The sequence below is a fragment of the Colias eurytheme genome, chromosome 13, assembly GCF_061535395.1.
Source record: "Colias eurytheme isolate Ceu_HAF_F1 chromosome 13, ilColEury1 Martin Lab GWU primary, whole genome shotgun sequence".
Classification (NCBI taxonomy): domain Eukaryota; kingdom Metazoa; phylum Arthropoda; class Insecta; order Lepidoptera; family Pieridae; genus Colias; species Colias eurytheme.
This window is the reverse complement of record NC_142992.1, coordinates 3,266,260-3,289,137: the sequence shown is the minus strand read 5'-3', so window position 1 is coordinate 3,289,137 and position 22,878 is coordinate 3,266,260. Positions and strand designations below refer to the sequence as shown.

At 34.4% G+C, this 22,878-nt stretch overlaps 2 protein-coding genes across 5 annotated transcripts in view; both read right to left on the bottom strand.

Annotated features, from left to right (window-relative positions):
• Window positions 1-1,687: 1,687 nt before the first annotated feature.
• Window positions 1,688-5,516, bottom strand: LOC149903285 (UDP-glycosyltransferase UGT5-like). Its single transcript, XM_090108493.1, has 4 exons — window positions 5,282-5,516; window positions 3,939-4,537; window positions 2,545-2,767; window positions 1,688-2,291 (listed from the first exon to the last, which is right to left on the bottom strand). Exons 1-4 carry the CDS (start codon window positions 5,514-5,516, stop codon window positions 1,786-1,788), a joined length of 1,563 nt encoding a protein of 520 aa, XP_089964619.1. The 3' UTR covers window positions 1,688-1,785.
• An 8,864-nt stretch (window positions 5,517-14,380) lies between these two features.
• The window catches only part of chas (chascon), an 87,304-nt gene continuing 78,806 nt past the window's right edge, over window positions 14,381-22,878 (bottom strand). For all 4 annotated transcript variants that reach the window (XM_090108753.1, XM_090108751.1, XM_090108752.1 and 1 more), the window contains 2 exons: window positions 18,625-19,867; window positions 14,381-15,614 (listed from right to left, as the gene is read on the bottom strand). In XM_090108753.1, the coding sequence (XP_089964879.1) occupies window positions 14,435-15,614; window positions 18,625-19,867 (2,423 nt within the window). In that variant the 3' untranslated portion in view covers window positions 14,381-14,434. The remainder of the gene's footprint in view (window positions 15,615-18,624; window positions 19,868-22,878) is intronic.

Below are 22,878 nucleotides of genomic sequence, written 5' to 3'. Positions count from 1 at the left end.
TAAAAACAAACAGCCAAATCTATTGTTCCAATAACATTGACGTTAACATAACTTTAATATAATCAGTTTTTATTATTAAAGAAAAGCGTGTGTATTAAAGCCCAGGTGCTACTTATCTATACTAATATTATAAAGCTGAAGAGTTTGTTTGTTTTTTTGAACGCACTAATCTCAGGAAGTACTGGTCCGATTTGAAAATTTCCTTCGGTCTTATATAGCCCATTTATCGAGGAAGGCTATCAGCTATATATCATCACGCTAAGACCAACAGGAACGGAGCAAAGAGGGGCACAGTTAGTAAATAATAAATAATAAGGCTAAAACTATATTCCTTACGTAAAATGACTAATTTCCCTCACATTGGCATAACCTATATAGTGAATTGACAGTCAAATTAGGTAGTTCAAAATGCAATTAGTGTTTTCAAGAAACCTGAAAGACTACCAAGAATCCATCTTCTATCTTTCTCAAGAAGCTTTACAGTGTGAATAGCTGTACTGGGAATTGGTCTTATATTTTCTGCAAACACTATACTTATCACAGAGATCTCTATTCTCTACTAAATATAATTATAAGACGTGTTAATATCAAGTAATTGTACATGAATATGAAGCCGATTCTGGCTTCGCATAAGTTAGAGCTGGAATAAAAAAATATAGGTAGCTTAATTCCCGGGAACAAACAACTGTGTACATTTTTGTAAGACAGGTGTATTATTTATTTTATTTATTTATTTAATTTATAACATCGCCCAAAGCAACACAGAACTACAAATGTCACACATCATATTATTATAGTCAAAACAAGATGGCAATTAGAAAAATATACTTTTGTTCCCATACACAGGATTATTATCTTATAACACTTGATTAAATATTATTATAAAATGAAATTAATAAAATCTATGATACACTGTTTAGTATATTATTCACCTAATATGTAGGTATGTTGTACATTTTTCATATGGCTATAATACAATTTATTTTTTTCAGTTTTTGCAGATTGACCAGCTGCTTCGTCTAAAGAGTATGAGCATTGAGCATGCAAAGCGGATGGTTCTGAGTTCAACATCCAAGAAAGTCTTGCATTTACGACTGAAGAAATCAGTAAAAGTGAAACAGTGATGTGAAATACCTCATATTACCACAAAAAGGCACAAGAAATTTTAACCTAATTTAAAGACTTTTTCCATGATAATTTACAATAACAACAACTTATCATTCACTTCTAATAATATATAAACCGTTTAATAGCTTTATCTTAATAACAATAATTATAATCTAAAACTCTTATTGTAATTAAGTTCATGTTAAAACTAGCTAGCCCGGCAAACGTTTTTCTGGCTTACTGTTATCACTACTTCAGCTTCGACCTAAACGATATGCGCACAAAATTTCATGAGAATTGGTTAAGTCGTTTCGGAAGAGTTTTACTGCAAACACCGTGACAAGTGAATTTTATATATTAGATTTTGTTGTAAGACTAATTGAACTTTGTGTCTGTAATTACTATCATTAAGTACCTATATTAACATACAATGCATTCTAATTTTAGTTTTTAAAATATATTCATTTCCAGAAAGACTCGCATAAAATATAATGTCACGTAATTAATACTTCTTTACTTTAACTATTTAGTAATTATTATAACTAGGTATGTCTTTAAAACATTTATTTATAAATTCCCATCTCTTATAGGAATAACGATTATATACATTTTCTTTGCTTTAATTACTATGTCGTTCTCAACGTAAGTATCAAATAAGAACTAGGTATAAGTATTTCATTATAATTTTTTCTTATCCTCTCCTATTCGTAGTGCACAAGCCATTTTGAATACCGTATTCACTATTTTCAAATTTATATATACGAAGACAATAGAAATAAAGACTAAAAACGCATAAACATCTAACATATTGTACACAATCCAATGCATATTAGCTGTTGGACTTTTCATATAATCAGCACCATTATTTCGCACAACGTATTCAATCCAGAAAGTTGCCGTATCCAATCCATTCATTGGTCTATCTTTAAACCGTCTTGCAACCTCCTTCGCTTTTCTAAGATACGCGTCGTTACTCAAAATTGTATTCATAGTTTTATATAATATAGTTTCGTCGATGTTTTCATATTTCAGGATAAGTCCAAAGCCGGCTTGTTCCACGAGAAGCAAGTTGTTGTATTGGTCAGCGTATATCGGCATACCTACTATTGGCACTCCGTGATAGATTGCCTCTTGCGTACTCATAAGACCACCGTGACCGATGAATAATTTTACGTTGGGATGTGCTGAAAATATAGAGAAAATGTGTGTGATTAAAAATTGGTGTTAAGTTAGATTATTATCTTCATGAAAAAAAGGGGGTGGAGTTACAACAACATATCCTACAGTCCATCTAGTTTCCTAATTTAATTTTAATATAGGGGCAAAAATAAGCAAGAAGTTTATTGTAATTTTCAGCACACAAGAACTCTATTTTTCATAAAATTTTCAAGAATAGAATTTTTAAGAAATCCATCGAATCATTTAAATAAGCCATACCCAAAATTTTTCGTTGCGGGAACCATTTTCTAATGATGACATTTGGTGGCTTATCCGCCAAGTTATTTTCCTCCCATTTCCAGAGAACTGTATGTTTCAGTCTTTTAAAAACATTGAGGAACGCCCTCTTCTTGTCCTCTGGCAATTCTGAACTTCTCACGTTTGAACCGAAATTTACATAAATTACTCCATTTTTAGATTCATTCAATACTTTCTCGAGATCCTGAAATAGAAATAAATATTGCAACATTTTAAAAATCACACGACAACTTCTTAATAACGTAATTATTTCTACAAGGTCTAATTTTTTAAAAACTGTTTTAAAGTAGTACGTTTATCCATAGTAAAATTTACTATGGTATAACATGGTTAACAATTATATAAGAGAGAGATTTTGGAGAGAATTGTGTACCATTAATTAATGATAATTATTAAGGCATAATTGTAAAACAAAAAGAGTTCGATATTAAGATAACCCTTGTTTTTATTGGAAAATATTAACTTTTCATTACAAATATTATAGGACATAAGTTCTAGACCAATGAATGCATCGTCACTTGCAACTAATAAACGCAGCCTTGATAGTATATTTCTGACTGTTTGTGCCTTGGTTAGTTCTAAGTAATAAGCAACCGGTTAGTCATTCAGGTTTTAACTTTATATTCGGTGAGGTTTACATATATTATAAATATATTATAACATCTAGCTTGAATCGTTATAATAATATCAACAAAAACTACGTCTTGATCTAGATACATGCGTTTTCTTTGTACTGTATTGGCATAAATGGTACTTAAATCTCTATAACCTCCGAGTTATTTTTAATTATTTCATGCTCTACTATGAATAGCTCTACCCGTATGTGTTACAACTTATTTTACCCACACATATTAACTTTACTTTTTTTAAGACAGATAAGTAGATTTATTTAGATTAATGTTTTCGACTTCAAAATTTATATTAAAGTATTATTACTAAAACGGAATTTGATAAGTATTCTAATATACATTTATAAAGAATAGAAAAAATTCGATCACGAGGCGGGAATCGGGATCGATTTTTTTCTATTCTTTATAAATTTATATTTATAAAGCATTTCAATGCCATAAAACCAAAATATCAATTTCAAGTATTCTAATAGAAAATAATATTATGCATCGCATTGGCTAAGTGCTAACCTTGGTAAGCCATTTAACTTTACTCTTTGATAATCCGATAATAATAGATTCTCATCCCATTGTTATAACTACGATGGAATGATACTAGTTACTTTCGTACTTCATTTCCAACTTCCAAAGTGTTCAATTTTATACAATATTGGGAATGTTTAAGTTATATAAACACGAGTACGAAAAAAATAAGCACAAAAAAGTTTTTCAAATAAATGAAATTACCTTAGGTAGAGTTTCATTGTACCAATTGGCATGAATCCCTCCTATTTCAATGATATTCGGCAAATACGCCATAGGAGTGTCAACGCTAAAATGGCTATTAATTAGCAATAGAGATGCGTTTTTCTGCAGATCGTACAAACTCGGAACTGGTTCAGGCAAATTTGGTATGTACTTTTTCACCAACATTTCTTGCTTCGGCAAATACAAGTATCGCCAGCTTACGTAATCATACACAGAGATGTATAAATTCTTCAGTCTGCCCAAGAAACTAGTTGGGTCCTCTATTGGGATGAATTCGTATAAAATTGTTGCTAACTGTAGAGGATTTCCCACTATGGCATTATGCCTCATGCAATTCCCAAACGCTGTGACCAGAACAAGAGGTGCATTGTACTTATGTGCTAACATGTACAAAGCTTCTACCAGAAAAGTTTCGCTGACGATTAGATCGAATTTATTATCTTTAGCCAAGAAATCCTGAATCTCAGGAGTACTAAGAAGATAGTCCATGAAAGCTACGCCTCCGTCATACAGAATTTTGTCCATGAAATCTGTGGCTCTCATTTCAATCGTGGTGAATACATTGGGCCTTTCGGTTCCTGAAAAATCAATAATAAAATGAACTTAGGTTGGAATCATATATACGGATAACGTCATCGCCTTTTAACTTATCACACAGCATTATCTTTTATTTATGTCCTCTATCCATACTAATATTATAAATGCGAAAGTAACTCTGTCTGTCTGTCTGTTACTCAATCACGCCTAAACTACTGAACCAATTTGCATGAAATTTGGTATGGAGATATTTTGATACCCGAGATAGGCTACCTTTTATTGCGAAATATGTACCACGGGAGAAGCCGGGGCGGACCTCTAGTTAACTATAAAATTAATTTAATTATTCACTGTTTTACATTGTTTTAATCTATTACTCTATTTTTCTGTTTTAAGATTATAATCGAAAAATAGAGCCATGTGATGCTACTTAATTGCATTAAACATTCGAATCGAAGAAATTTAATTACTTCTTAAAAAAAACTTTTTTACTGCGTCTTTTGATATATGTAATACCTATGTACTTTGATAACCAGTTAACCCTCATGAGATAAATGTAAAATTAGCAAACTCGTAACAATATACTTACATAATAAGTATACAGTAATAAAAATATTTATATTTATAATCTTGTATAGTTACCTCAAGTTGTAATTTTCATGTTGACCACAAAACATTCTGTATTACTGTATTTTAACACCATCATATACCCTGTTTACTTGCAAATAAACGATTTATTTATTTATTTAAATACTGACAAGAAATAATATTTTATGTGTTCTTACCTAACAAATCCCATAGCTCCTTCTTCTCAATGACAATTTGGTGGTAATTCGCTGGTGGATCAGGAATCTCAAATGCCGTAAGGACTGTCACATTGTGACCTCTTCGGGCCAGCTCTACGCCGATCGGACGGAAGAATATATCATGGGATTTGGACGTAAAAGGCACGGAATATAGTATGTTTGCAGCGTCACACAATACCATGAATTTTAGTAGAATTATTGTATAGAGAGTCATCTGAAAATCAAATTGATGTTTACTTATAATTGAATATGATACATTTTTAGCACGTGTAATTTTTTGACGTAATTGTGGTAGAAGTTTTTGCAAGGACAGCTTCTCAAGGTGGTTAGATCCTAGGTTCAGTAAAATACTAAAAACATGAACAATCTCAGTTTTAGTATCTCTTTAAATTAGTAGTACCGTATTGTTAGTTTATATAGCCTAAATCTTTGCAAATTAATTAATTATGTTGCTAGAAAATTAAAACGAATACCTATAATAATATTATTATGAGGACAATAGACACAAAAAAGGTATTACTAAATTATTTACAAGAAACAATGAATTGCTATCAAAAGTCCATTATGAAAATGATTTTCACCGTCGAAAATATATTTAATTTAATAATAAATATTATATTTACTCACCATAATCTAATCAAAACACAACACAAAACCAAGTCTGACACTACACTACATAGTAGACCTGCATCCGTCCAAGTATCTTCTTACCTAGATATTTAAACGGCATAATTATTGTCAATCTAATATCCACTTAATTCCCAGATAATAAGGCATAATTTTTAACACATTGAATGACACCACTGTGCCTTCGTATATATACGCTATTTATAACTTTTAAGTTTTAATTAATATCCATAAACTTTGTATTTACGGTAATAACTTTTTTATTATTATATAATTTTATATTCTTAAAAAAAATATGACAGGAAAGACACTAGATTGGAACAAAGGTCATGGTCTCAATCTTTAAGGAGACTTAAAGCGAACCTGCCTACTAAGGGTAGAAGGCTGACTAGTTATTTGCAATTCGATATACAGCTATTATCTTTTTATGTTTATATGACTTAGTAGCAAATTGCGCTGCTTTAGGAGGGTTCAAAGTTTTCTTCCTAAATTGTCTAACTCTATATTTTTTATGCACAAAATAGATTGAACACCCAGATAATAATACCCAGATAGTAATAGCACATAATACTTATGTGTGAAGAAGAATATTACTGATATGAAATGAAATCATGTATATCAACAAATTTTTTGTAAAATTTATTAGTTTACAAAGTCTACTAATATCTTCTTATTAATCCTCATTCCGGCACTAACAAAAATATTTAATTTTTCTAAATTAAAACAAAATCTTATGTGTTTGTTGAAGATTATTCTATGTGTTTATTTAGGTAATTCTTGTGAATGATGAATATCCATTTGTAATTTATTATCTAAGATAATATCATAGAATATAATTTATATATTTACGTGTACGGTATATTTTTACGTGTCTGCGCGGGTAACGTCACTGTTACGAAAAATAATTGTTCATGTCTGTTGAAGTCAAGTTGAAGTTAAAAACATGTATTTTTTGAAGTACATTTTTTTAAATTTACCTACATTGGACTCTTCCGCGGCAAAAAGTGAGATAAAAGGGACCTTCTGACCCAAAGGCAGTATAAAAATACATATTATCACTATTCGAAAGCTCTTGTAAAAGTTTTCATAAATAAAGACTTCACTTTGTGTTTGTTTAAGCTAACTGACTGTTTAGAAAACGAAACAAAAATGTCTCATAAAATAATAAAGGTTATAAGTTCCATAAGTTCATATTTTCAGTATAAAACTTTATGTAGAGCATATCCGTTCCAAAAGCTTATATGCTCTAATTTTTTCATTTTAATTATAATATTTCGCCATTTGCGATGATATTATCGCATACTATGAGTATAATATACTATATTAATATACTTTATATACTTACTCATTTGAAAGAATGATATAAAAAATGCCTTTATAGCCTTAACCGCCCTGATAAGTTTTATATATAAGTGCCATCTATTAAACAATTCTCGAACTATGTACATGATAAAATGCGCAAGTTGTACAGTTGAGTTAAAATAAAGTGAATAAGTAATTTAAGAAATTTTTAATAGATGTCACTATCATACATTTTATATTAATTGTATCCATCTATATATAAACGGAATCTCATCAAGTACAGTTTGTCCTATTTAGGCTTTTTTATTAAAGTCACACATGCCATAAATAACAAAATGTTGTAAATGCTTTTCAATTCATCCATTCCTCTTAATTCTCATTAGAATAACTCCTAATTAGTAGTAGATACCTGGTGGAGAAGAATAGCACTTCAAAGGCAATCGTGGAAGAGTTTGGAGGAGGCTTTTGTCGAAAGGCAAGCAAGATACCCAGAAGAAACCTAGTTAAGCTATTAAATTATTGTTACTTGTATATTTTCTCTAATACTATAGTTATACATGGTTATACTATACCAGTACGTAGCAAGGTAGGTAGGCACTCCGATAACCGAATAAACAAAACTTCGGAGTAAAATTGAACTAGCTACCTACTGATAAGGTGCATTTCTATGATGAAATGAAATAAATGAAATAAATTTATTTGTCCATTATATGATTTACAATTAATGTACGACAGTGGGTCCCAAACTAAGTGAAATACTTGTGTCTTGGGACCCTGAGTTGCGCTTCTTGGTTATATACATATGTTATGGACAGTAGAAAGTTAACAAGTAGGTAAATAATCTAATGTAATGGAAGTTAATACAATTAATAAAAAATAAAAGAAAAACAAAGTACATTATTTTGCGGTTTGCAGCACGCGTGTTCGTGATAGTGTGTGTGTGTTTACGTGTGTGTGTGTGTGTGTGTGTTCACGTGTGTGTGTGCGTGAGTGAGTGCGTGTTTGTGTGTGTGTGTCATTGTTTGTGAGTGAAGGCATATTGTTATAGTGTGTGTCAGCTCAGTGGTCCTTTAAGTAATTGTTCGGTTTCTTCAAAAGACAGCGTATGTAACCATTTCTTTATGACCTTCTTGCATGTGTAGTTCGATAGTAGTGTTATGTTACAATGTTTGTTGACACTATTGTATATCCGAGGAAACAAAAATTTTGGACATCGTTTAGCTAAAAGGGAGGATGCACGAGGACATGGCAGTGAGAATGTACGCCTTGAGGTGAGTTTTTTAAAGTCCTTTCTTATTTTTAAGGTTCTGTGAGTAGTTAACACAGCCTTGAGAACGAAGAGCTGCCTGACCCTTAGGACTGCGAACTCGCTATACAGGTCAGCTGTTGGGAAGCGGAAGGGTTTTCTCAGCATCACCTTTATGACGGCTCTTTGCGCTCTCTCCACAGTGATAAAGTTAGTTATTCCTGCACCCCCCCAAACAGATATGCCATATTGCAGAATAGATTGACAGAGCGCGTGAAATACGGAGGTGAGAATTGGAAGAGGAGTGCAATCTCGCAGTTTTTTCATTACATAAATGAGTTTTCTAGTTCGCGAAGACAATGTTTCAATGTGAGATTTGAATGATAAGTTTTCGTCCAGTATGATTCCGAGATATCTTATAGTTTTTACACGTTCCACTATAGTACAGTTTTGGTCGCAGTTGTTTAATTCAGAATTATTGCACGTATGAAATTTAACTTGGAGATTTTGATTTGGTTTCGATGCCTGTGTTTTGGAAAAAGCAATTAATTTAGTTTTTTTTATATTTAAAGTTAGGAGATTTCTATCGAGAGCTTTAGCTAAAGTTTGGAGTCCAGATTCTGCGAGTTTGTACACCTCATCCCATCCATTAGAATGGAATATAATGGCTGTGTCGTCTGCGTAGGATATTATTTGAGCACTATTTAGGGGTAAGTTTACTATTTCGTTTATGTACAGGGTAAATAAGGTAGGACCGAGTATGCTGCCCTGCGGTACGCCAAATTTAATTGGTAAGACCTCACTCGCTATCCCGTCTATTTTTACATATTGTTTGCGGTTAGTCAAATAGCTAGAGAACCAGTCAAGCGCAAGGCCCCTTATTCCGACTGATTCTAACTTTTTTATGAGCAGACTCGGCGATATGGTATCGAACGCTTTGGCTAGGTCGATGAATACCGCCAAAGCTTGTTCGCCATTTTGTATATGCGAGGCCACTGAGTTAATTAGCAGCATGGCAGCGTCTTCCGTCGATTTACCCTTTCTGAATCCGAATTGCCTGTCACTAATAAGATTTTGTTTATCTAGGTAGTTAAGTAGTCTTCTGTTAACTATCTTCTCAAGAAGTTTCGATAAAATGTTTAATAGCGCGATGGGTCTGAAGTTTTCAGGGATGTCGACTGGCCCCCCTTTATGAATGGGGGTTACGGCTGCAATTTTCCAGCAATCAGGGAATGAGCCTGAACTTAAACTCAGGTTAAATATGTGGGAAAGAGGTTTAGCAATAAAAGGCCCTATTTTTTTCAATAAACGTGCCGTAATGCCGTCAGGTCCAGGCGAGCTATCAGATTTAATCTGTGAGAGATACTTGTCGACTTCGGATTCATCAGTAGGGAGGAAGAAAAAAGAGTTTATCGACGGGGTGGCCAGTGAGTGATTGTTTGTGAGTGTTTGTTCTGTTGCAGAGAGCCTGTTTAAGATTGTATTAGAGAGATTTTTGCCAAGTGTCGTGAAATAGTGATTGAGTGAATTTAGTGTGTTGTTGTGTGTGTCATTAGCTAGTTTTATCGGGTCATTTTTGTGTGCGGAAGGATGTATGATAGATTTAAGTGTATTCCAGAGTTTTTTTGGGTTATGCTTGGTGTCCTCTATTTGCTTGCTATAGTACTCGGACTTTAGTGTGAATAGAAGCTTGTTACAAACATTTCTGTATTTCTTGTAAGTGAGACGCATATTTTCATCATAGGGATGTTTTTTGGTGAGACTGTGCAGTTTATCTCTACGTTTTATGCATTTGATAAGATTCGGAGTTATCCAGGGTTTAATGTTTAGTTTATTACGACTTATGTGAACTTTTTTTGAGTGTTTATCAATGATGTTTAGTATTAAGGTTGTGAATATAGTGACTGCTGTATTAAGATAGCTGCATGAAAGTACGTTTGACCACGTTAAATTACTGACGTCATTAGTAACCGCTGTCTCGTCGATAAAAAATTTCCATCGGATACGAGGAGTGGAGCTCTCTTTATGATTGATTGTAGTTGCAGCAATAGCGATGTCGTGGTCTGTTATAGAGCTTTTGTATACAGCACCAGATTGCCCAAAGGGTGATTTAATAAATATGTGATCCAAGCACGCATTCTCTCTAGTCGGAGCGTTTATTACTGGAACAAGCCCATGCGATGCCATGACATTCAGGTAGTCGTTTCGTTTGTTATGAGCCGGATTGCATATGTCGATATTAATATCCCCTGCAACCATTACTGTTTGGTATCTGCTTAATGTACGCAAGTTTTCGTCTAGAGAGAATAAGAACCTGTCTATGTTTGAGTAAGAAGGAGAACGATATAGCCCTAGTATAACGGTATTTGTGTTAATTTGAATGAGGAGACTATCGGAGTCAGTTATGTTCGATTGTAAAATGGTCTTGGTGTAGATGTCTCGCAGATAGATAGTTATCCCGCCATTTTTGTTGTTCTGTGTAATTGTCCTAGCTACAGTATATCCAGGTAAAACATCTAGTATTGTACCATCAGAAAGCCAACATTCGGTTAAAACAATAATGTCAAAATTAAGGTTGAGGTTTACTAAAGTAACTGCAAAATCATCAAAGTTGCGTTGATAACTTCTTACATTGAGCGTTAATAATTTGAAGTTAAGTCGTGTGTTGGAAAGCTTTTTTCTGCAATCTTCTGTGTTTTCAAAAGTGAAGCATTCCACCTGTAAGTATTTATCTAAATCTTCAATAATATTAACTACAGCCATAGATGTGAATTAAAACGAATGAAAGTATAACGATGTGGAGTTGCTTTATATGAAGTGCTGTGGAATGCCAACGTGCGAGAAAAGATGGAATGCAGAAAAGTATATGAATAATTCTTGCACACGAAAAATTAGTTTTTGGGATGTCTTTGTAACGATGCAGATGTTGATAAAGATTTTTTGAGAATTCAGTACTGGTATAAAATAAGTTGTTATGGTTTGTGTGTAGTGTGTAAAATAGGATGTGTGTCTGCGTGATCTTAAAGGTAGTGCATATTATGTAACAATATTGATTAAGAGTATTTGTGAGTTGAGTATAATATGTATAAAGTAAATAGTTGTAGTGTGTGTATAGTGTGTAATATAGAATGTGTGTCTGCGTGAATTTGAAGGTATTACTTAGATAACAATATTGATAAAGAGTGTTTGTGAGTTGGGTATTTGTGTAAAATAGAGAGTTGTGGTTAGTGTGTTGTGTGTGATATGTGATGCGTGTCTGCGTGCTTTTAAAGGTATAACGTAACAATAATACAAGAAGATTCATGCGATAATTAATTAAAACATAAGTTTTATGCAAATTAGGAGTGCTAGCTGTTATTATATAATAATAATTAAGAATTTTGAGGAATTTTACGGTGTTGCCTTGGAACGCTCCATAGTTGCAGTTATTGGTTTTCGGAGGTCGGGGAACCGAGCGCCGATTCCAGGTCTTGCATGGTCCGAATGAGGATTGATGGATTTCCTTCTTGTTTTCGCAGAAGTATAGAGCCGTTCTTTGTCCAGCAGTATTTATACCCATGTTCTTTTGAGCGAAGCTTTGCGATACGAAATAACTGGCGATTTGAACTAGTAAGCCGTTCATTCACGTACAGTGTCTTTGGCGCACCAGGGACTTCAATATCGGATGACGATAGTGCATGTCTACTTTTTGCTGCTTTGAGGAATTCGTCGCGTTTTAGCCGGCGCAGAAATCGGACGACGAGATGCCTCGGCGGTGTATCACTGGTATCCTTAGGCGAGCGCCGCCGGGGCCCCACCCTTGTAGAATAATCGATGTCGTTGTCCTCCAAAGAAACTCCTATTTTGCGGGCAAATAATTTAACTATGTGAAGCGGGCTTTCGTTGGGGAATTCATTGACGCCGGAGATCTCGATTTCGTTTCTTAACGATGTTTGGTTTTGTGACTCCAGTTGTTCACGGAGACTCGATATAGTTTTGTTTAAATTAATTATTTCATTGCTATGACATTCTAGAATTTTAATTCGAGTCTCGTAGTCGTCGAGGCGAGTGCTACAATTGGAAAGATGATCAGTAACGGCTTTCATATGTTCTTTTAATTCACTCATGTCCGAGCGAAGGAGTTTAATATCGTTTGCGAGCGATAACAAGACAGATGATTCATTCGACGGGCTCTGCGACGAAGCAATCGGTCGGCGGCCGCTGGGACGGATGGTCACGTTGTCGCGCTCGTCACTTAAATTATTATTGCGCACCGGCGTGTTTGTATTGTCTCGCTTCGGTTCCTTGCATAAGCACGAAGGACATGCCCAATGCTGTTTAATTTCTTCAGATATTTTCGATACATTAACACATATGGGATGGTATGAAAGTACGCATTTGCAGCATTTAATAAAGGTTGTTTTTAGTGACTTGTTACAAGCGGCGCAGTTGTTATTCATGTTAAATGACAGTATGCGTCGGTGAATAAGATTATTATGATACTATATTATTGTATCTAAACATTCTAAATCATGTGCTATTAGTGTCAGCGTTTACAATAGTCTTAGCACAGACTAATAATAATAATAAATATCTAATAATTTTATTTTTTCTTTCCAGTACCTACATGCACAGTATTTAAGTAACATCAAACAGGCAGCAGGTGTGTGGAAAGCTGGTGCCTATGGTAGGTGTAAACTCAAACTCAAACTCAAACATTTATTTATTCAATTAGACTACTTTTAGTAGCACTTTCGAATCGTCATTACATAAGTATTTTTAACATTTACCAAGCCTGTGCCAAGTGTAAGCCTGTAATATAGGTCACCAAAATAAACTACGTATATACTACTTACTACGCATGTCTTAGTTAAACCTTCGATCTCGATTGAGGGATTTTCAATATTATGTAAAGGATTAAGGAATTAATTCAAATACTAATCGGTTACAGATAGTCATTTGCATACATGAATTTCGAACATTACCATATCATGACCATATCCTAAAACTTCTACGGCAATAACATTAGTAGTACGAATATAAATAAAACATGAATCATTACATAAATATAAGTCATACACTTAAAAGTTTCATTACGAATGAATTAAATTTTACTGTTTGTTAAACTTCAGACGGTACACACTTGAACAAATAAATCAATAATGATATGTGTGCGGACTTACTTTTTCATTTATTTTATAGAGAACTCTACAAAAATGATTAAAATTTCCCATCTTTTTAAGTTTGAAGTGTAAAGTCTCTCCATTCACAACTAGAGGTTTTTACAAATGAAAATATGAGCTGAGACTTTATTCTTGCTCGTCCTTCAAAAATAAGATTTTTACTTTGACATAATAGCCATATTATCAAATAGTTTTTAACTAGCTAGCTGTGTCCCGCGGTTTTACCCGCATTGCTCCGCTCCTGTTGGTCTTAGCGTGATATAATAATATAGCCTTAGCCTTCCTCGATAAATGGGCTATCTAACATCGAAGAATTTTTTAAATCAGACCAGTAAGTTCCTGAGATTAGCGCGTTAAAACAAACAAACAAACTCTTCAGCTTTATAATATTTTTAAGTATAGATAAATAATCTGACCAATGACCATATCAGTGGGTGAAGTATAAATGAAACAAATATTAGTGTAAATTAACACATTATTTATTTTTTTAAGATTACATTCTTAGTTCATAATAATCGTATCAAATGTTATCAATTAGTTTATAAAATCTAGTTATTCACAATTGATGAGTAAAATCTTTATTTAAATTGTTACAAAGTTCAAATGGACGGAATCTGTTTCCTTATTATTAATCATTAACTTATTAGTACAACTATATGACTTTTTACATAAAGCAACTTATGTTACATTATACAATGTAATAATAAAGGCACATTTGATGTGTCTAACAGTCCTTTAACATTCAATAAAATATAACGTTATTATTATGGCAAAAGTATTTACGTCACGTAAGTCCTAATAATCTCTTACTTTCTCCGACACTTTATAATTACTTCTTCTCCGCTCAGTGTATAGAGGAGCAGCACCATTTCGAGATTCATATTTAATAGGTCGGTCATTTTCATAATACTTAATCGTTGTGATCGGTTCCGCTTTGTATCCTCTGCTTTTAGTAACTGAATTGACTTCTCTGGACTCAATTATTTCTTTTGACCGGCCATCTCTGGATGGGACGATTTTTTTGCTTATCGTCTCAACTGTGTCTGTTACACTTGGTCTCTCTGGATCACCAGACCTTGTTTGGTATCTGTACGTTTCTGAGTAATTATCACTGCTGTTACTCTCTCTTCTATTTGCCGGTGTTTTTACCCTCGTATCCAAACGAGAAACGAATGGACTGCTGTCCCTGTTAGAAGAGTCTGTTCTGTACACTGGTACTTTGCGTTCCTCAGATATCCGGTCTTTGTAATGCGGTGATGGTGTTCCATAGCGTGAGGATAATCTACTTCCATCTGATTCGTCATCGTGAAGCGTTTGGTATAATTCTGGGGCACGATCTCTCAGGCCTTTCAAAAATATCTTTTTCTTATCAGTTTCGTCGTAAGATTTGCTGAATCCATTTGTATGGCCGTTGCTTAGTGGCGTGGTTTTTCCGTAACGCGCGCCAAACAACCCATCGCGTCTTCGTTCCGTCTCTCTTGATACAGCATCAGCGAGATCGCGTTGGCTTCTGTTTATTATCGAGACGATTCCTGGACTCTTCAGTTGTTCAGGTGTTTCATCGAGCCGGCTCAGGTGAGGGTTGGACTTGTACATCGTGGAGTAGTTTCTGTTCATTCCTGTCACGTATCTAGGATGTGTTTCTTGTTCGGGCACTCCCATAGCAAAACTCTTGCTTCTGTTTAAGCCTTTGTAGGTCCGCGCCGGTTTCGCGGGACCTGGCGGGTAACCATTGACCTTTCCTTCTGGTGCTCCGTTATTTGATATGTTAATGGCACTTGTGGATCGTTTGTTTGAGGTCAGCCGTTGCCAATATTTATTCGAGCTCGGCTTTTCGGTGGTTTTCTCCTTGCGGTCGTGGAGTTTCCTCGGTAGGGTTTGTGCTGAGCGGGAATAGTCTTCCTCAGTTTCGCTGTTCGGATTCAGTCGACTCGCGGAATGACTGAATCGACCAAGCGTGCTCGAGAATTGTCCTCTGGAATGAGAAAAAACAAAAATTAACAAAAAATGATTTCGTAAGTAATAATATGAGCGCATCCCACGTGCGTTTATTGTTATCTGGTCGTATCATAAAAACATGTAATCTTGTGTTTTAAACGTAATTGGATTCAATGGGGAATCTCCGCCTACACAACTAACGAGCACGCTTTGTTCACTTATCTTAAGCGGTTGACTATTTTATAATGGCATCAATTTAAATTATATACTTTGATCGTGGCATTATTTAATAATGCAACAAAAACTATTGTTAGGTTGTATTCTTTTAAGTCTACAATAAGGAAGCGTTACACATTTGCGCTGCAATGACAGTCGAGCTAATTTACATGATCAGAGCCTACACCTGTTGGACATATTCTTGAAGTGAGTCATAGCACTACCATTGCCACACGATCCTTATAGTTATGTATCGCGAGACGCCGCTGACTCAACGATTATACACTAAATAAGGGCTGTTTTACCGAGAACCGCTTATTTACCCTTACTAGGCAAGTCATGGAGAACCGCAGATCGAAAAGGCAAGATATGCCGGAACGCAATGACGCGACTTGATTGAAATGTGACGAGTTTTTTGATTGATATAAAGGGCTATTGTTTCGCTGTCGATTTTATCAGCTTAATTGGCTGTCGAAAATCTTGAAACAATGGTGCTAATTACTATTTATGATGTTATAATATTATAGGCGTAATTAGTCTTTTATCAATGTTTTAATAACTAAATTTAATTATCATAAATTAATCTATTAATAATTACTACTTAAGCATTTAAAAAGCTTTTTTAAATAAAAGCAAAAGTATAATATCTATTTTAAAATCTAAGAACTACGTAAACTATAGAAACTGCCCAATAAGTATCGCGCCATAGTTTACGGAAAAACTTTCTACTCGAAAACTAAGAATTATCCATCTTTGGAACAATGTGTGGCTCACAAAAACAATTTAGCATACATGGGTCATATTATGTTGCGAAATACTCCTATTTTGAAAGTTTAGCGCTTTACATAAGTAAATAATGATATTCCTCGATTCGTTACTCTTCACTGCTTTTCTTTTGGGTATATTATTATTTCAATTTCCCTTAATACTGTGACTTATTGTTGTGTATTTAGGTATTTTGTTTGTATGTACAAACAAAACGCGTTATAATATAATTTCTGTATGTAATTTTAGGGTTTATAGTTTATACTGGTTGTTTTGATTTAGGTCTAAATCCGTTTAATAATCAACTAACTATCCAGTCTTTAGAAAAACAAATTGAAGATACTCTCAATTTAAATATTTTATTATATTATCGTATCTCGTTTATTATTCCAAGAGAAAAAATCTCTATATTTCAAACTCCGACAGTACAATAACGAAATTTGTCATTTATAGCTCCCGTGTAATTTTGGTACATAATTAACATATTTTAGTAATCTATTAAAAATTATAATGTATGTGTTTCCTGTGAATGTATTTGCGAGAATAATAACTAAAATGCATTGTAATAAAATATTGTAAGGCACACTGCATTGTCGCCACTGGAATGCGACCACAAGGAAAATCTAATGCTTGTAATTATTCCAATGGCTGAGCTTTAGTACTATGAGCTATTAATGTATCGTTAACGACGAATAAATTATGAATAAATTTATTTTTTATTTAGTTTTGAAAAGAATTGACACTGTGTATACCTACAGATTACATATTCCAAGTATAAATCCCATTATGGAAGTGTTTGTTATAAATAACTCGTAGTATAAACGCCATTTAAGTGATCATTTGAATTAGAAAAGGGAATTTATAATGATCTATTTATGGTTAATTTCTATCGAATATAGTAGGTTATATTGTGATAAAAAAAGCTCTGAATAAGGGAAATTGAAAACAAACAATTGCTTCAATAGTTTCCTATGCAAACATTTAGAATTATTAGGTATCACATAAACATAATTGACTGAATAATAAAGACCAACCATATCAACTGAATGTGCGCAAAAAGAAGGCGTAGGTTTAAAATCTATTTAAAATATTTTAATTATGATGTTACAACTTTAATTGAGAAGTCAAGGGCAATTAGTTAATCATAAAGCTTTTAATGTGTTTACGATAATATATTTAAGATGAAATTCTTGTATTTTGAGTTCTACTGATACTACTATACTTAGATACTTTATACGCACGTAAATAAATATTTCAATATAATAATACTTAAAGTTTAAAATATGGCACATCACAATTAATTGGCCACTGCCATATTATATCATGATGATGATATGGCAATAACCAATGTGAAGTAGTCTCGAGTATAATAGCGTAAATTGTTTGAAGTTAAATACTAAATTGTTATCGAAACTCATAGATTAAGTTCGGTCCACGTGTATTTGATGTTTTTCCTATATAACCCGATATGATCAAAGTAGAAATCATTAATTTATATTCGCTTATATGATCGTGTAGGAGGCATAGAGCTGCGACAAGATTCTATTTAAGGCTAGCATACAATACAGGTGGGCATTGTTAATACAATTTAACGCTTATTTAAAAACTATAATAGGCCATATCAAAAAATATGATTAATCAAAAATTTATTGTTATATGGCTACGCATCTTATTATTTATATATATATTTTCATTTCTAATTTATAAGTCTGAGAGAAATATGTTAAACTTAAATTAATTTGTTTTTGTTTTCAGGTATGCGCGTTGTTTACAAATAAGACGTACGCTTACTATACAGAATCACAAATTGTTAGAATGTTTGCTTTGTTTGTTAATACAAGTTAATGTTTCAATTGTAACCATTTGTAAAGAAAACAATATTTTCAACCAGATTTCATCTACAGTAACTCATATTTACCAAGGGGATAGTCACATTGTTCTATGATATTAAGGGGCTGTTTTAGTTTTTCAAGAGAAAATATAAGGGCAACTTACAATACAGCCTCGATAACTGGATCAGATTGATCGAGAAAAAGTTGTCTACAAATGATAGATATAGTTCTTACCTTTCGCGGTCACGGGCATCGGCAGCAGCTGCGCGTCTAGGACTGCCGTCGTACTTGTGCTCGCGGCCGTAGATGCTGGGCGCGAAAGGGTCCTCGCCGAGGTAGTAGCGGTGCGGGGGCGCGGGGTGGGGCGCCGCGTGGGGCGCCGAGTGGGGCGCGTGGGGTGCCGCCGGGGGCGCCAGCTCGCCGCCGTACTGCCGGTACGTGCGCGACGCGTGCTCCGGGGACGGCGTGCGCCACCGCGTCTTGCGCTCCGACGACGCCGAGCGGATCTTGCCCACTAATTTCCTTATCGAATTCCCGATTGCGGATCCCACGGATTTGCGCACTGGTGATGGCCGCCTGCCGTTGTCCGCGAACCGCGTCTTCTGATTCTGCTTCCTCTCGTCTCTGTCCCGGCGGCGCGGCGGCGTTCTGTCCCGGTCTGAACTGCCGCGACGCTCTCTTGGCGGGGAATAATCCGGAGGAGGCTCCACTGCGCTGTCCTCGCGGCTGTCGCGTGACCGGGCCGAATTCCCGTTGCGAGATGAACTCCTGTAGCCACTGTCGTAGCGATGATCCTCTGAACGTTGTTTCGAATGACGCTTCCTTTCAGGAACTATGGGTGGTCTGTAATCGTCCTCTATGGACGGTTCCCGGAATGATCTATCTGTTTCGAGCGGGCGAAACGGGGAACCGCGCGGCGGGCTGTGCATGGTCGATGAGGACACGTAGGCGGAGTCGTCGCGAGACGGCGGGTGACGCCGACCGATCGGTGAAGATCTACCTTGCGGTGAATCACGTTTCCCGTATACGTGCCTAGGTGATGAACCGTTTAATCTATCATCACTGGCATAAGGAGATCTAGCCGCCGGCGGTGATGGGGATGAGCTCCTCGGTTCCGGCATTCTTGGCTTTGTGGCTCGACGTTGAGACCAATCAGCGACTCCTTTAAAATAACCACCCGTTCGATTCACTGGCCTTTCGTCGGAAGGTGTTGATGATTTTGTCTTTCTGAGCACTCGATCGGGATACACGGGCGGTTGAGGCACAGATGATGTCTTTCCGTAATAACCTTCGTCTTCAGGTTTCTTCACATAATATCCAGTTTCGGGGCGACGTCCAATCTCCTCTGCGATCGAATCGTGGGAAGAGCGCGAATCACTGCCAAAATGACTCTCTAGCCATTTGGACGTTTCCTTTTTGCGTGTCTCCTCCTCGATGTCGAAATTAATTGGCCGTTTCGCGTAGTCTTTATCCTGATCTGTAAAAAAGATAGGGAATTAGGTAACGAGATATACGTGCGCGCGCGCGGTCTGCTGCCGCGGAATGGTAACCGCACCTACCACCTACCGCCGCACACATGTTATGGCGTAATCGTACAACCAATAAGTTTGGCAAACTGTCGAAGGTCAATGCAAGATGCAAACAACCGAGGCATTTTTCAAGAGGTATGAGACATCGCAGCAATTATTGACTGAATATTAATTTCTAGGTCGACAAGGTTTTATGGTACGAGCAATTATGTAAGTGCTAACTGCTATCGCAAATAGAACTTGAATTACGACTTTATAATGGAATCGATTTGATCTGATATCTTAAACGATCGACTGTTTGTTAAATACGGTACACATACGAACATACCGTATGTAAATCACAAAATATACAATATTACCGCAGCAATACAAATAAATTACGACCATTTATCGGCATCGGCTGTTCTGTAATATTTTAATGGGTTTTATAAGTGATGCATGTGGCAAAGTTTTAATGTTAATTAATTTCTAAATCTTCCCCGTGAGTTTTATGACATCCTGTCTTTAGCAATGTTATCCAAAATACAAGTTTATTATGCCAAAAAAATTGTGAAATTTCATAGATTATCAAAACTAGCATCGATATTACGGTAAATTATCATTTTATTATACGAGTTTATCTTGTTAATTTACGCAAAAAAATCCAATTTCTGTGAAATTTTTATTATAGATAGAAAATCTATTTATCTTTAATCTTTTGCTACAATCTTTTGCTTGCAACTTCTTCATTTCTATTGAAAGTACAGGTGAAAATCATACGTATACTAAAACTGATTCGTATCTAGGTATGTTTTTTCACGAATTACGAACTTACCTATAACTTTTTTTTATTATTGCGTTATAATTACTATGAGCATCACATGCTCATGAAAATCGCTAACGAAAAGTTCACACTAAAAAATCCTATAAATTATACAAGTAAATGAACTTATTCGTATAACGGAAAATACGTACCTCCACAGTTAAATGCAACTACTTTATAAGTTAACTGCACCTCACGGTTTCACTTCGCATGTCAAAGCATGATCTGACCTCAACTACCGCGTAGGCCCAATGTCCGACCATAAAAGGCAAACAGATGGACAAACGACATTAATTTGCCTACTATATAGGTACATAAATGTATTAATTGTAGGTACGCAAGACGTTTCAGGTTTTGTAGGTGGATTGCGATATTTAGGAACACTAGATACATATTATTTCATTATGGTCCAAGTTTGAAACATTGTTTGTATGTGTTCGAAGGGCCTGACGAAAATTTATCATTGAGAAACATGGTAATTTCATTAGTTTTTATGGGTTCTTTTCGTCGAATGATTAGATGATTAGATCTATCCATTTGAAATATTGGTTTTTAATTAATAAGATGTTGATTAAAAAGCGATGTTGATAATTTTATGCATAATATTATGCTGTTTCATGTTATTCTAAGGTCATGCAACCATGCCTATCGTGAAAATTCCGAAACTATTTAGTTATATCAACTTGTTTATTCATATCACAAGAATATGTTGTTATACTGTATCTACTTATTATTTTGTGTTGATAAACGCTATATAATTCAAATGCACATAAATTAAATGTACATAGTAAAACCAATGTATCATTTTTTTTCAAAAGTTAATTCGTCACTTACTACCATTACAAATCGTAACAAATAGCTCTATATTACTGAAAAAACTATAACTTATTGTGTTCACACATACAGCTGAAGGTGTGAGACAAGGTCAAAACCATTGTGTATTTATCAAACATTATTATGTCAAATATATAATTATAACGGAGCATTTAATAAGTTTAATAATATAAAATAATACGTGCAAAGGTAGGCCTGAAACGATTTTTATGAATATATCTTTACTACTGAACATATCTGCAATTATTAATCTGTCTTATTCTTCGTTTTCTATGACCATTTTCCAGATTAAGAAAGAGAAAGATGCGAGAAAAAATTGAATTTATGATTTTAATAGTTAGTCGTGTATGTTTTCAAAGTCATTATAAATGGTGCAATATTCCAAGTAATATGGTTATTTAAACAAACATGAATGATTAATACCTCATTCATTATTGTGTGTATTATATGAATATGTATATATCGTTCCATTTGAGTGCATCTTGACTCACGTTTTATAAGTACAAACTATTTATTTTATTCACGATTAAATCGAATATAATGCACCTTATTCTGATGTTTTACTGGACTACTAAGTTTGGTCTTTTATCTATATCTAGATACCTACGTATTACTTAACAAAGCACAAAAGACCGTGCCTAAGTTTTGAGCTCAATTTCAGCATACAGACAATACCTATCTAAAACGCAAAAAATTCATCACATCATAAATCAAAAGATACAAATATACCTACATCGTAACTATTAATTGAATAATCGAATATTATAATACGTCCGGTTACCATAAAAGTACACATTGTTTTGGGGACTAGACAGTTTTATACGCAGTAATATGATACAGCTTACGATTTTGACATTTTTAGCATCATAAATAATGATCTAAGAAAACACAATAATATGCAAAAAAAAATAGTTACTAATATACAATGAGTAAGAACAAACTGAGTCTTTAAGTTCCAGGTTATATTTATGTATCTAACACCTATATAATAAAACCATGTCTTAGTTATATACTTAGCTTAACGCGTACTGTTAGTATTAGATCAAGGAGACTGGCTTCGTTTTATAGAAACAAGTAAACAAGATTTATTATCAGAGCCTTAATTTAACTCTATTGTTCTCAACATCATTTGTATTAAGGAATCATAAACTAATCTGAAGTTCAATATTAAATGTATGATTAGGTATTAAAACCATCTATATACAATTTTTTTGAAACTGATAAATAAATTTTTCATTTTTTTCATTTACAAATATAACTAGCGGTTTGACTCGGAATCCGGGAAAATCAAAAAACGGAGGAGGTTCTATGTTCGTCTGTATG